The sequence below is a fragment of the Peromyscus maniculatus genome, chromosome 14 (genome assembly GCF_049852395.1).
Source record: "Peromyscus maniculatus bairdii isolate BWxNUB_F1_BW_parent chromosome 14, HU_Pman_BW_mat_3.1, whole genome shotgun sequence".
Lineage (NCBI taxonomy): Eukaryota > Metazoa > Chordata > Mammalia > Rodentia > Cricetidae > Peromyscus > Peromyscus maniculatus.
The window spans coordinates 32,043,243-32,057,384 of record NC_134865.1 but is presented as its reverse complement, the minus strand read 5'-3'; the positions used below and the strand labels follow the sequence as shown (position 1 = coordinate 32,057,384).

At 37.0% G+C, this 14,142-nt stretch overlaps 1 protein-coding gene across 6 annotated transcripts in view; it reads left to right on the top strand.

Annotated features, from left to right (window-relative positions):
* Nucleotides 1-14,142, top strand: part of Dgkb (diacylglycerol kinase beta) — a 707,644-nt gene that overhangs the window by 521,988 nt on the left and 171,514 nt on the right. For all 6 annotated transcript variants that reach the window (XM_006983950.4, XM_016002476.3, XM_006983949.4 and 3 more), the window contains one exon: nt 11,496-11,586. In XM_006983950.4, the coding sequence (XP_006984012.1) occupies nt 11,496-11,586 (91 nt within the window). The remainder of the gene's footprint in view (nt 1-11,495; nt 11,587-14,142) is intronic.

The following is a 14,142-nucleotide window of genomic DNA, read 5'->3' as shown; positions in this document are numbered from 1 at the left end:
GGAAATAATGTGTGAAGAGGGCAGAGGGTGTGATTTTGTTGGTTGACTTTGTTAAGTTTTACAAAATATAACATTTAAAACTTGGTTAGAAGCGACATAAAAATACAGCGGTGCATAGTAAAATAGATTCTAATGACATAGATTATAGAATTAACATGATTCACAGTAACAGAAACATCAGTTTTCCAGTGATGAATGCAAGTGTGTTTGTGTTTGTGTGTAAGTGTATTATGTGTGTATAATGCATGTATGTGTGCATGTCTATGCATATAAATGTGTCTAACTGTATGTGTGTGACTGTGTTCCGGTGTGTATATAAATATATATACTCAACTTTATTTGTCATGGTGACCCTACCATGTTGACACCACTCAGTCAACTTGATTCAAATAAATTTCAAATTTGAAGAAATTAAGCATTAGCTATTAAGCAAAGTTACTTTGTTTAATAATAGAGAGCATCTTCAAGTAATTGTTGGAAGCAAAGTCACAAATCAATTCATATTCTAGTTGTGAAGTTGTTTATGACTGAGGCAGGAAATCTCATTAGACAATTGAAACATCTACACTTAACTCATTTCTCTGGAACTTAGTAAGTGCCCTGTAAATATCTGTTAAACTATATTATCATAAAACTGAACAGCTTTTTCACTAATGACTGACAGTGGATTGAATTAAGATCAATAAATAGGACAAGAAGAAGGAACCAAGAAAGCCCGTGCAAGTGAGTTGTTGAGTGATAGAAAAGAGAGGGTGAAGCAAACTGTGATCCCCTCCCTAGCTCAGCCTATTCCGTCACCATCATCTATCTGGTGCCTGCTGCGGAGGAGGATGGCTGTTGGGCTCCCTAGAAGTTCTGCAGAGATCATGTGTCAGGGATGTGATCATGTGTCAGCCCCTTTGTAAATACACACAAGTAATTGAGTCCCGGAGCCTAAAAGTGACCAGAGCCTCTCTCATTCATCTTCACAGTGTGACTAACACTGAAGTTTATATACCACTTAAAATGGAGAGGAAATGATGATAACCCAAATGCACAATTCCAAAATTCAAGATATCACCTTCAAAATCCATGCAAAGCCAAATTTAACTTTCATATTGCTTGATGACTACAAAGTCAGAGCAAAGAGATAGAAGCTGAGGAAGTTTGTTACCCAGAGCCTTTGGAAGGCCTGTTCAATCTCTGTCCATAAGGAAGTCTTTCCTTTTATCATGTACAGATTTATAGCTTCTCTCTAGCATTTATTACCATTCCCTTAAAATAAGTTAATATACCTTTCTTCATAAAATGCATGTGCTGTTTTAAATAAAGACCTATTAGACTTTGTATACCAATACAATTTTGATGTCTTAACACTTGAGGTAGGAAATCCAAATATCAAATAAATGAATTCTTGTCTCATCAAGTTTCTGATGTCTCTTGTCTCTTGATGTCCAGAGCAAAACCCAGACTTGCTAATTGCTGCTTTCATAATGCCCTCTTCTTTGGCTTTAAATATATTAACTTATGAATATGATGATTCTTTTAATAATCTACCCATGTTTCCTATTTAAGTGACACAAGTAATTTTAATTTTAAAAATTAATTAATTTATATCCCAGCCTCAGTTTCCCCTCTCTCCTCTCTTCCCCGTCAAGTGTTACTCCCCTCTGTTCCCACCCTCCTCCCATCCACTCCTCCTCAATTTCTGTTTAGGAAAGGACAGGTCTCCATTAATATCAACAAAACATGGCATATCATGATGCAGTATGACAAGGCAACACCCGCCCCCTAATGTATTAAAGTTGAGCAAGGTGACCCATTATGAAACGTAGGGTCCCAAAAGGCAGTAAAAGAGTTGGAGACACTCTCTGTTGCCACTGTTAGGAGTCCCACAGGAACTCGCATTTATGCAGAGTGCCTAGGTCAGGCCAGTACAGGTTCCCTGGTTGTTGGTTCAGTCTCTGTGATCCCCTGTGAGCCCAGGTTCGTTGATTTTTTTGAGTTTTCTTGTGGTGTCCTTGACCATTCTGGATCCTGTAATCCACCACCCCACACACACCTTCTACAGGATTTCCAGTGTTCTGCCTAATGTTTAGCTTTGAATCTGCATCTGTTTCTCATCAGTTGCTAGATGAAGCCTCTCTGATGATAATTGGCCTAGGCACCAATCTCTGAGGATAACAGAATGTTGTTAGTTGTTGGATGAAGCCTCTCTGATGATGATTGGGCTAGGCACCAATATGAGGATAGGAGAACGTTGTTAGGCATCATTACATTGACATTTTTTCCTCCAGTCCTGTTTGGTTCTATCTTAGGTCTCTAGGTCAACCAGGCTGTGGGTCCTCATGCTCCAGGCAGTATCAAGGGTGAGCTTACTCTCCTGGCATGGGTTTTAGGTTAGACCAGTCATTGGTTGGCCACTCCCTCAATCTCTAGGCCACCCTTACCGCAGCACATCCCATAGACAGAACAGATTGTAGGTTAAAGGTTGTGTCTGGGTTGGTTTCCCACTCCCTTCACTTGAAATCTTCCCTGGTCACAGGAGATGTCCAGTTTAGGCTATGTATCTGTTATTACTAGGAGTCTTTTTTTAATTAAGAAATTTTTTATTCATTTTACATACCAATCACAGATCTCCCTCTTCCCTCCTCCCACTCCTCCAGCCTCCCCCCCCAACAACCCACTCCCCATTCCCTGCTACAAGAAGGTAAGGCCTCCCATGGGGAGTCAGCAGAGCCTGATACAGTCAGTAGAGGCAGGTCCAAGCCTCTCCCCCTGCCTCAAGGCTGTGCAAGGTGTCCCACCATAGCTAGTGGGCTCCAAAAAGCCAGCTCATGCATCAGGGATGGATCCTGATCCTACTGCCAGAGGTCTTCTTAAGCAAATCAAGCTACACAACTGTCTCCCACATGCAGAGGGCCTCGTCCAGTCCCATGGAGGCTCCACAGCTGTTGCTCTAAATCTCACGAGTAACCACTAACTTGGTTTGGTTATCTCTGTAGGTTTTCCCATCATGATCTTGATGCCCTTTGCTCATAGAATCCCTCTTCTCTCTCTTTCACTGGACTCCTAGAGTTTGGTCTGGTGTTTGGCTGTGGATTTCTGCATCTGCTTCCATCAGTTACTGGATGAAGGCTCTATGATGACAGTTAGGGTATTCACCAATCTGATTACTGGGGTAAGCCAGTTCAGGCACCCTCTCAACTATTGCTAGTAGTCTAAGCTAGGGTCATCCTTGTGGATTCCTGGGAACTTCCCTTTGCTAGGAGTCTTAACTGGGCTCATCCTTGAAGATTTCTGGGAGACTTCCTTGGGCCAGGTTTTTACCTGACCCAGAAATACCTGAGATAGCTAGGGCCTGGGGGAGATATTTCAGAAGTTAAAATAGCTTGGATGCTCTTCCAGAGGTCCTGATTTCAATTCCCAGCAACTACATGGTGGCTCACAACCATCTGTAATGGGATCTGATTCTCCTGGTGTGTATGAAGACCCAGTACTCATATACATAAAATATACAAATGTTTTTTTTTTTTCATTTAGTTGTCAATTTTGGCTAGACTGTATGCATTCCTATTTTGATTTCTAGCAGATAACTTAATTATCGCCACACCAAAGTTCAGACATCACATAATACTTTACTAGTGCAAATATTGCAAGGCCATTCTCTTTCTAAATTGGTAGAAGGGGTGTGAGCAGGTATACCGTAGAAGGCATCCCTTACTACACTTTTACAGTCTCACTAACTGCTTGCTATTCTACAATGGAGTCACTGACCACAATAAAAGCATCATAGGCAAACTGGGGCTACATTAAGAATTACGTGTTTTATGATGGATTTCCAAATGTTTACATGTGGAAATAATGCTAAGAAAATTTGAGAATACAGAAATTTAGGTAAGGAAAGTAGATTCAGGGATCTTTGCATATCTACTCATGAGATAAACACAAGGAAATGCGGTGAATACAAATCCTTCATTTTAACTATGTTCTTTCAGTTACTACTGAGTGTCACAATTAGAAAAATGGCATTGCATGGTAATAACACCACTTCATTTAGGGTTTTTCACAAGTATCATCCAGTATCAACCTGTCTCACGTATGTTCTTTATAGCCCAGGAAATGTTTCCAGGTAACGCTACAATCACTATCGCATTCAATGAGAGATATTTTCAGATGGGACAAGAGAACTCAGGAATTTCTTAAATAAGATTTAGCTACTCTCTGTGAAATGTTGAGAATCACTTGTACACCTCATTGGGTTCAGTAAGACAGTGTTGTGCTCAGTAAGAAAAGTAATTATTCCTATCATAAAATTATATTTACTCTTCCTAACTAATTTCATAAATTCATGCTTATTATGAGAAAGCATTGATTTAAATGTGAAAGTTCTAGACATGTCTGGTCATTGATTAAACATGTTATGTAGTTAGCTCAAGTAATCACGAAATTATCAGCACTCCAAGGTATTGACTGTGTCTATGTACCTCTCTGATGATTTGGTAACATCACTGCTTTGATTGTTTTTAATTTCACTTTATTAATTAGATAATATATGACAAAAAAACAAGAAAAGAATACTTAGAGCACTAATTTTTAGCCACATAAACCAAAAAAATTTTATACATATGCACCATTACATAGCCATTATATTTGAAAGAGAATTCTTAAAACACTAAAATACCATTTCTGAGAGCATATTTTTCATACACTCACATGAGAAAGTTTTTTGAGTCTTGTAAGAGTAATTCAAGTTAAAAATTACATTTGTATGACATTCATCTTTTTTTATAAGTCAAGATGGAGTATTATATGAATCTGCCTGAAGTTTCTATAGCTTGTTTCATTGTCTCCCTGGGACTCAACAAGCACATCTTATGACTGAGATAGAGACATTTCTATCCATAATTTTTTGAGATCTATATCTCAATCTCTTGTCTGGAAACCTGAGACTTATTTGCTCTCTTTGCTGCAACTATAGCATGCCCCACTGTAGTCATGGTAGAGCTTCTTCCATGGACTACTATCAACATTAGTCTCTTATTGGAAAGGACATAAATTGCTGTAAGCAAAGAAAAATAAGTCTGAGGATCTACACAGAGTAGTGTTCTTTACACAGTTTAGAAAGATAGAGGATAAGTCACTTGTCTCACTGCTATGTTCATATGGGTAGCAATTTCCAGAAGGGATATATTACCTTCAATATACTTAAGTATTAATACTATAATTTTTAGAATTTGGAGGAACAGTCCCCTTTTATTCTACTCTTCATAAATGGAATGGCATTTTTATAATTATCTACTGGTATATTTATTTTTGCCAATTTAAAACAAAAACAAAGGCTGATGATTTCATTTGAGTGGGCCAGGGTTTAGTTGTTAACACAGGGATGTTGCTAAGGGCAGCACTGATTTCCCAGGAGACTTCAAGAAGTGAGCAAACCTATGCTCCAGTTCATGGCCCTACACCCATGCCCAAAGGGGCAGAACTAAACGTACTTGGTGGCGGGAGAGGAGGGGATTGAGAGAGGAATGTGGTAAAGGAAATAGGAGAGGACTTAAGACAGGAGGCCTCAATTTGGGGTAGATATGATCAAATGATATATGCATCTTTGAATGTTAAATGAAATGTTTTAAGAAGTGAGAAGAAACATAAAATACCTCCTTAATTAATTTTCAATTGTTGTGACAAAGCACCATGGCCAAGGCAACAAGTAGAAGAGTTCTTACGATTTTAGGGAGTGAGTCTAGGACCCTTATGTCAAGAAGCATGGTCACAGACAGGCAGGTATGGTGATGGAGTAGTCGTAGCTCAGAGCTTACATCTTGAGATACAGCTTCAAGGCTGAGAGAGGTAACTGGGAATGATGTGAGCTTTTGAAATCTCAGAGCCTGTCCCCAGTGACACACCTCCCCTACAACAAGGCCATACCCTCTAATCCTCCCAAGCAGTTCTATCAACTAGGGATGAAGTATTCAAATCTATGAACCTCTGTGGGCCTTGGGATTCGGGGCCGCACCAATTCCTGTGCCTCTTTTTGCTGACCCTCTGTTAGGGCTGTTGCACTAATGAGGTCTGGAGGCCTGCGGACAGACATGCAGCTGCTGCTCTGGCTTGCACTTGCTTGTCTAACCTGCCCTTTCTAGACACTGCCCATTCACTAGTTAAATAAGGGGGGCTTCCATCTGACTCACGGTGTATTTTTTTTTTTTTTGAAGTAATTGCTTGCTATGTTTGGGAATATATGAGTAATTCTGTAGCCAATGTTTAGTGTAGAGTTTCTTGGCAGTGAAAACAAATAAAAGTGACTTGATTCCTTGCTATGACTGCAACTTTACACCCTTACCATCTGAAAATCAATCAAGCCTTGTGTCTCTTCACCAGCATCGTCAGCCAAGTCCAGGGTATTGGGGGCTTTGGAAGCCTAGAACTTAGGATACCAATCAAGTTATTCATTCTTAAAATCCTTGCCCTTCACAAGAATACCCTTTCTATGTTTAAATTGATTGTTGGAATACTTCAGGAAGAGGAAAAAAGGTGAAGCAAATTAATAAGAATGTTATGAATTTTTGGAGCACCTTAAGTAAAAGGGAAGAACATATTTGACTTGATTCCGTGTGAAAACTAAGTTACTGAGGACATGATGTTTTTGCGTGCGTTTAACATCAAAGATCAAGACTGATTTAGATTTGCATGTGCTGAATCATTAAAAAAAAAGCCTCGAAAAGTGTACACATGCCTTCTGGAAGACATTTGGCTGCATATATTGTAAACGATGTCCTCGTACTTTGTACATTCCCACTGATTACATAACCATCACACCTGTACCATCCCAACATGACCTTTAGGGATAACTCACCGAATTAAGCTTTCTGTGCATTTATGACTCGGATTCCTCCATAAGATAAACAAATGGCTACTTCCTCCCCCCTTTACTGAGCAGCCTTGTTAGAAACAGCCACCATGAGTGACGCGGCATGTCAGGACACTTTTTGCAGAAGTGCTCTGACACTTCATATTCTATTTGTTTTTTTGTGTTCAGAGCATTTATGTTACTGAAAAGCTGAAAAAAGAGTGAGATGGAAAGAGAGAAGGAGGAAGGGAGGGAGGGAAAGAGGGAGGGAGGGGGGAAGGATGGAAGGAAGGAAGGAAGGAAGGAAGGAAGGAAGGAAGGAAGGAAGGAAGGAAGGAAGGAAGGATGAAAGCTAGAAATATTCCAATGAAATACATTGCTAGAATTTGAATTACATAGTTGAAAGTTAAAAACTTGTAGAACTAAGTATTGACTAAATTTCATAATGACCCAGACAATTTTGTTTCAACAAAATGTTGCATAGCTCACACTTCTCTGAAGATATGTAAAATATGAAATCACTCTTAGTGAGAAAATGCCTGGTAAATGAGAGTTTGTTTCTTCATTTTTACCTGAACATCTGGTAACCAAGCATTTTTAATATTAATTGCAGATTTACAATTAAATTCATTAGAAAAAAGACTTCATACATTAATTAAGTTTATAATTGCATGCCTAACTTTTGCATGTGGACTTTGTGGGACATCTGTCATCTTACCTGGAGTTATAAACCCTGTCCAAATGTGCAATAAATTTGGTTCTATGTGACCATTTCACACAAGTGAATGTTCAGTTCCCATATTCTCAAGTCCAAGGTAATGTGATTTCTCTCACCAGTCCGAGTCTGAATTATTCGAATCATTTTCTATTGTGAATCATAAAAATACATGGCGTACATGCCTAAATGTGCCTCTTCTGCATTTCTACAACCTGAGGACCAGTTTGGTTAAAAAATAAAATTTAACAGCCTTTAATTTGTCATGTGGATCTGATTCTATGTGTTCTTTATTGCCTCCATATATTTATCGAAGGGAAACATAAAATGGTTGTAATAATGGAGAATTTAAAGTAGCTTTTGCACATGAGCAGTAATGCTAACTAATATGGTGAATAAAGGCTGAATGTAAATTCTCAGGATTTTTGTTTCTTATGAAGTTTTTGTGAAACTAAGTGGGTTTTTGTTGTTGTTAGCTGAAACAATATTCACATGAAAGTATAATGAACTTTGATAGACAGAACGGAAACCAAAGGGAATTATCATATGTTTATTTAATTTTCTAACTGCAATATAATATTTAGATCACAAAACCTGCAAAATTGTGAGCCATGCTCCAGTATACCCACTCAGAACTAACCTAGGTATAGCACACACCACCACAATAGAGACTTATCAATTGCTGTGGAGTCCACTTCTTCCATGTCTCTAAAATTATGCCTCTTCTCCTTTTCCCTGGCCATGGGCTTAGGTCTTCATTTGCACTGCTCTGCTATGTTCCTTTCAACAGTACAGCATTTTAATCATCCATGGCTCTGTTCCTAGACTTCCCTGCCCATAAAATAGAGTTCGCTATGTCACTGCATTGATCATAAGCTTCCTGCAGTTTTGTGTCACTCTTAACCTTGACTTTTGACATACATATTTTGAAATAGCCCCCACCCTAGTTGTTGTCCGTATTCAGCATGTCGCTATGTCCAACTGAACTGCAACAGCAAGCCAGAACCCAACTCTTCGTTTTCATTGTTTTCCGCTAATTATCCATTAATATGCCACCACTTTTCAAGCCTTTTACATTCATTGAAGCAAAATGAGTTGAGTCATTTAAGAATCCTCACACAATACTTAGATTTAATTTAGCTAATATTGTAATTATTAATTTATATGCCTGCCTGCAATTTTGCAACATTCTTCATAGTTTGAACATAATCTAACATGAACAATTGCACTTGCTTAGTTAGAATTTAACGCAGTAGCCTGTGGAGGTGAATGGAACACCTATGGAACACTTGTTAAGTAAATGAACAAACTAACAGCTGAATCCACAAACATTTGGAGATAGAGCTGCCACAAGTGTGTTACACCTGCCAATTAAAATTGTAAAAAACTAATTCCAAAAAGCAAAGACATAGAACTTGGGATCAAAATACATTCTATCTCTGTGTAAAATTCTCAATGAACTAACAAAGATATTATGTTTCTAAAGGATGTCTTGAGGGCATCTTATATAAACCAATATTTTCTTCTCATCACATAGAAGGCAGTAATTTTATCAGAGTAGTCAGTAGGGAAATACTTCAAATTTTACGTAACTTCAGCTATTGTTAATGTGAATCAGAACATAGGCACAGGTCCACAGCTTGGAATACACTAGTCATTCTTCTTTACATTTATTTCACATATGTTGTATCAGTCCATAAATTAATAAAAATATTCTTTGGGGAAAAGTAAAAGTTTATGGTACCAAGATGCTGTGAAATGTGACACCAACTTTGTTCTTCAGCTTACTGGCTTGCATGTAGTTGATACAAGAAGAGCTTGTGTAAATTTTGTAAGTAAATGAAACCCATGTGAGTCTAAACATTGCTAACTGTATCTAGATAACGTAAGATTATTTTCATACCCTGTAACTTTGTATCAGAAATTTCATTTCAATAAACAATAATAGTAAGCTGAACATTAAGTTACATGTCATATTTCAAAACAATGACTATTCAATAAATTAGTGACACCTTTGCCGAAAATCACTGTCAAAATGTTTCACAATCTAATAAAATGGTTACATATCAATATTTATAAGAAAAATGAAAGAAATTCATGTATAAATATATTCAACCAAAAAAAAAAAGTTACCAGGCAGTGGTTGCTCACGCCTTTAATGCCAGCACTCGGGAGGCAGAGGCAGGAGGATCTCTGTGAGTTCAAGGCCAGCCTGGACTACAGAGTGAGTTCCAGGAATGGTGCAAAGCTACACAGAGAAACCCTGTCTCAAACCAAAAAAATATATATATATTCACATACTATATCAAAATTTCAATATTGCTTTGATATGTGAAAATATGTATACTATTTTATATCTATTTTCTTGTAATTAAAGGCATATTCTTATCAGAAACATGAATAATTAAAAATTGAATTTATTCATAAGAAAGACTTTTAATGTATTATAGGTAGAAAATCTAGCCAAACTTTGTAGAGTTACAGTAAGTGATCATGAATTTAATTACCTGGTAAATAGAGACAAATATAGTCATCAAATGACGGAAGAGAAATAGAATATTACTTTAAGATTTGGTACTGTTTTTTAATATCTTTCTTTTAGCTTCTGGATATTATCTTTCTTGCTTAGTGCTTTCAGACTTCAGCAAGATTTCCGGCTATTGTTTATAGGAGAAAATACATTATCTGTTAAAACAATTAATGGTTCTTCTCATAAATTTTAGCTTTATGGTAACATGTGGGCTTTTTTTTAAATTATACTTTCAATCCTTTCCGTTTGAAAAGAACACATAGCTAGCTATATAAAATTTTAACTTACTGAATGTTTGTCTCTTTTCTCTCATAAAAATTTCAGAGCATTGCTGTTTTTTTCTCCTGGTTATAGAGTTGATATTTCAAAATCAAGATACTTAAGACACAAGAATTAACAGGATTATGACCACTTTTAAAAATCCAATCAACCAACAGATACAAAAGTCAAAGATGCTCAAGGTTTTGTAAGATCAGCACATCCCTGTAGTCCCTACAGGGGCTATCATGCAATTTGACACTAACAAATAAGCTTTGAAATTATATGATTATCCATTGCATTTTTTATATCACATGTCCTCAAATGTTGCCTGTTATTTATAAGATCCAAATGTTGATTAGTTTTATATCAGCTTGACACATGCTAGAGTTATTTGAGAAGAGGAACAACAATTGAGATTCTCCATAAGATATACCTATAAGCAAGTCTGTAGCAAAATTTCTTAAACAGTGATTGATGTGGGAGGACCCAGACCACTATGGGTGGTGTCATTCCCCAGAAAAGTGGTCCTGGGGTGTTGCTGGAGGGCTTCTCTCCAGGTTCCACCAAACCCCGCAGTCCCACAATCCACATATAAAATAATCACTCAGACAATTATATTACTTATAAACTGTATGGCCATGGCAGGCTTCTTGATAACTGTTCTTATATCTTAAATTAACCCATTTCTATAAATCTATACCTTGCCATGTGGCTGGTGGCTTACCGGCGTCTTTACATGCTGCTTGTCCTGGCGGTGACTGCAATGTCTCTCTTCCTTCTTCCTGTTCCCCAATTCTCCTCTCTCCTTGTCCCACCTATACTTCCTGCCTGGTCACTGGTCATCAGTGTTTTATTTATATAGAGTGATATCCACAGCACTGGGGTACAAAAGAAAGCAGGCTGATCAAGCCATAAAAAGCAAGCCAGTAAGCTGGTTCCTGCCTCCCACATTGATTTCCTGTCCTGACTTCCTCCAGTGATGGACTGTGATGTGGTAGTATATACAAAATAAACTTTTTCCTCCTCAAATTGTTTGAAGTTGTGGTGTTTTATTACAGCAATAGAAACCCTAACAAAGATAAAAGGCAAGATAGAGTTAAAACTTCCAATCCCTTCGAATATGATGACTGTCTAAGCTGCTTTTTTTCTTTTTGCAGAATGAAGAACAAATTTTGGTATTTTGAGTTTGGCACATCTGAAACCTTCTCAGCCACCTGCAAGAAGCTACATGAATCTGTAGAAATAGAAGTAAGGAAAAATGGATTCCCTTGTGTAACAGTGTGAAGTGTCTTGTGTTTGCTTTCTTAGTGTTGTGGTACGGCCCCATTAAGAAATATACTTTTAGCAATACATATAGGTTTACGCAAGATTATAAAATATAACCTTTGTCATGCATAATGAATGTATCACTATCTGAAATTAAGCTTAAGTATGGGTATGAATTGTTTCAATATCATATAAAATAGATATAGAATGTAACTTTTGAAAGCAGAGTTTACTGTGTATAGCATGAAGAAAAAGATGTCAGATTTAAAAAATATTTGATGAAAATGAAAGATTGCAAAAAAAGTCACATACATTTTCTGGAATGATTATCTCATAACTTTAAGACATTGTGCATTAAAATTTCCTTACTTTCACAGATAAATTTTAAAATATATCCTTTCCCATTCCATTCCAATCATTAGCTAGGTTTATCAGTTCACAAGGTTGCTATTCCCCATTAGAGATGTAGGATGTGAAAGCCCCAAGAAGGAGAGCAAAGATAAGAAAAGACACCTCAGAAAGATCTGGAACAAATAGGTCTACCAAAAATATCTAGACATCGTAGCACTCAAAAGTTTAAAGACATACTCTAAACAGAAATGACATATTGAGGGATTTTTAAAGGCTAAAGAAAAGTTTTATTCTGCATGAATATTAAAGATAAAACAAAGAAAGAATTGTAAAACAAATAATTTGCTGATATGAACACAAAAATATTGGCTTAGCCATTTTTAATTTTTAAAACAAATATACAGATTGTCTCCTAGTACCTAAGTTATTAGGTACATTTGTAGGTAATAATTGTGAATCAGAGTGAAAGTTGTCTAAGACACAACTCATACTCACAATTAATTTTTTATTCCCCTTTTTTGGTTTGTCAAGACAGAGTTTCTCTGTGTGGCTCTGGCTGTCCTGGAACTCTGTAGATTAGGCTGGCTATAGACTCAGAGATCTGCCTGCCTCTTCCTTCTGAGTGCTGGGATTAAAGGTGTTCACCATCATGTGTGTTTTTTCTGTACTGAATTTCTAATAGTTCTACTTTATGAGTGACAGATACCATGCTTTAGAACCTTGGGTAAATCTATGTGTTTACAATAGCCTAATGTCCTGGCTAGGCTCTACAAAAATCCCAATTTTGTAATTTACTGTTGGTGAAAATACAAAATACTAATATTCTTAATGTAACACTTTTTGTTTATTTCTTATCATAATTGGAGAATAAGACTAAATATTAAAAGTAGACTAGATAGTTAAGGAAAAGAGAAACTGTGTTCAGAACCATATTAATTCACAGAAGGTTAAAATTAAAGTCTGTCCTGTATGTCGCATACTTTTGTATACATTGATATATGTTTCTGTCTATCATGTAATTATGAATATTCATAATGTAGACTGTATTATTAATAATGCATGTGTCTTTTAATTATATGTAGTGTAATAGTATATGTAGATGTACATGCGAATATTACTTTGTATTTTATTGTTTTGTGTGTATGGTATACATGTATACATGCTCATGTATATGTCCATGTGTATTTGCACACATATATGGAAGCCATAGGTTAACATAGGGAGTCCTCCTCTTTCACTGTCCCTCATCTCATTTTATTGAGAAAGAGTCCAACTTGCTGCCCAGCAAGCTTTTGAGCTCTGCCTGTCTCTGCCTCTGCAGCCCTGGAGCAAGAGCTCACACAGTGCATCCATCTAAGCATGGGTGCAAGGAGCCCAAACTCAAGTCCTCATGCATATGAAGCAAGACTTTACCCACTGAGCCATCTCTTCAGCCCCTATGTACCATTAGATAGACAGTCATTATTGAGGTGCACAGAAATTTATTTTTAAATTATCACTTTAATTTCATAAAGCTGGTTTATATTATAGATCCTAAACCTTTTTTCTTCTTAAAAAGAAAACTATCATCAAAGAAAATCTGTAGCAGGAGCCAGACTAAGGCTTTCTGAAGTGTGATTGGAGACTCTAAGCCTTCACATGTCTCTGCCCCTTGGTGACTCTCCCTGAGCACAGACTGAAAGTTATTAATCCATTTAACAAAACAATGTGTGTCACAAAGTACAAAATTTTCAAGAAGATTTCATTAAATAGCAATGTGAATTTGAATGAAAATAACCATAGAGAGCATTAGTTTTTAAAGTTCTAAGTACAGCTAAAATGAGTGTTATTACTTCATAATGCTTTACATCTTATCAGGACTGTGATTGTTCAGGATACTCATCAAGAAATCTGGACCAGAGTTGAGCTACTTAGCTTGAGTCCCACTTTTCCATGTTTTTCTGGTCTGGCTTTCTGGCTCTGCATTTCTGTTTTTCTCAAGGAACCGTTACTACAGCATTTATAAACTGGGGTCATCAGCACTGTGTGTTCTCACCATTATATCATTGTATGTCACAAGCACGTGTGTGTGTGTGTGTGTGTGTGTGTGTGTGTGTGTGTGTGTGTGTGTGTGGTGTGTAGATAGCAATGCCAAGTGTGCCTTTCTGTTCACATTTTAATGAATCCAGTCTATCATATTAGCAGAAT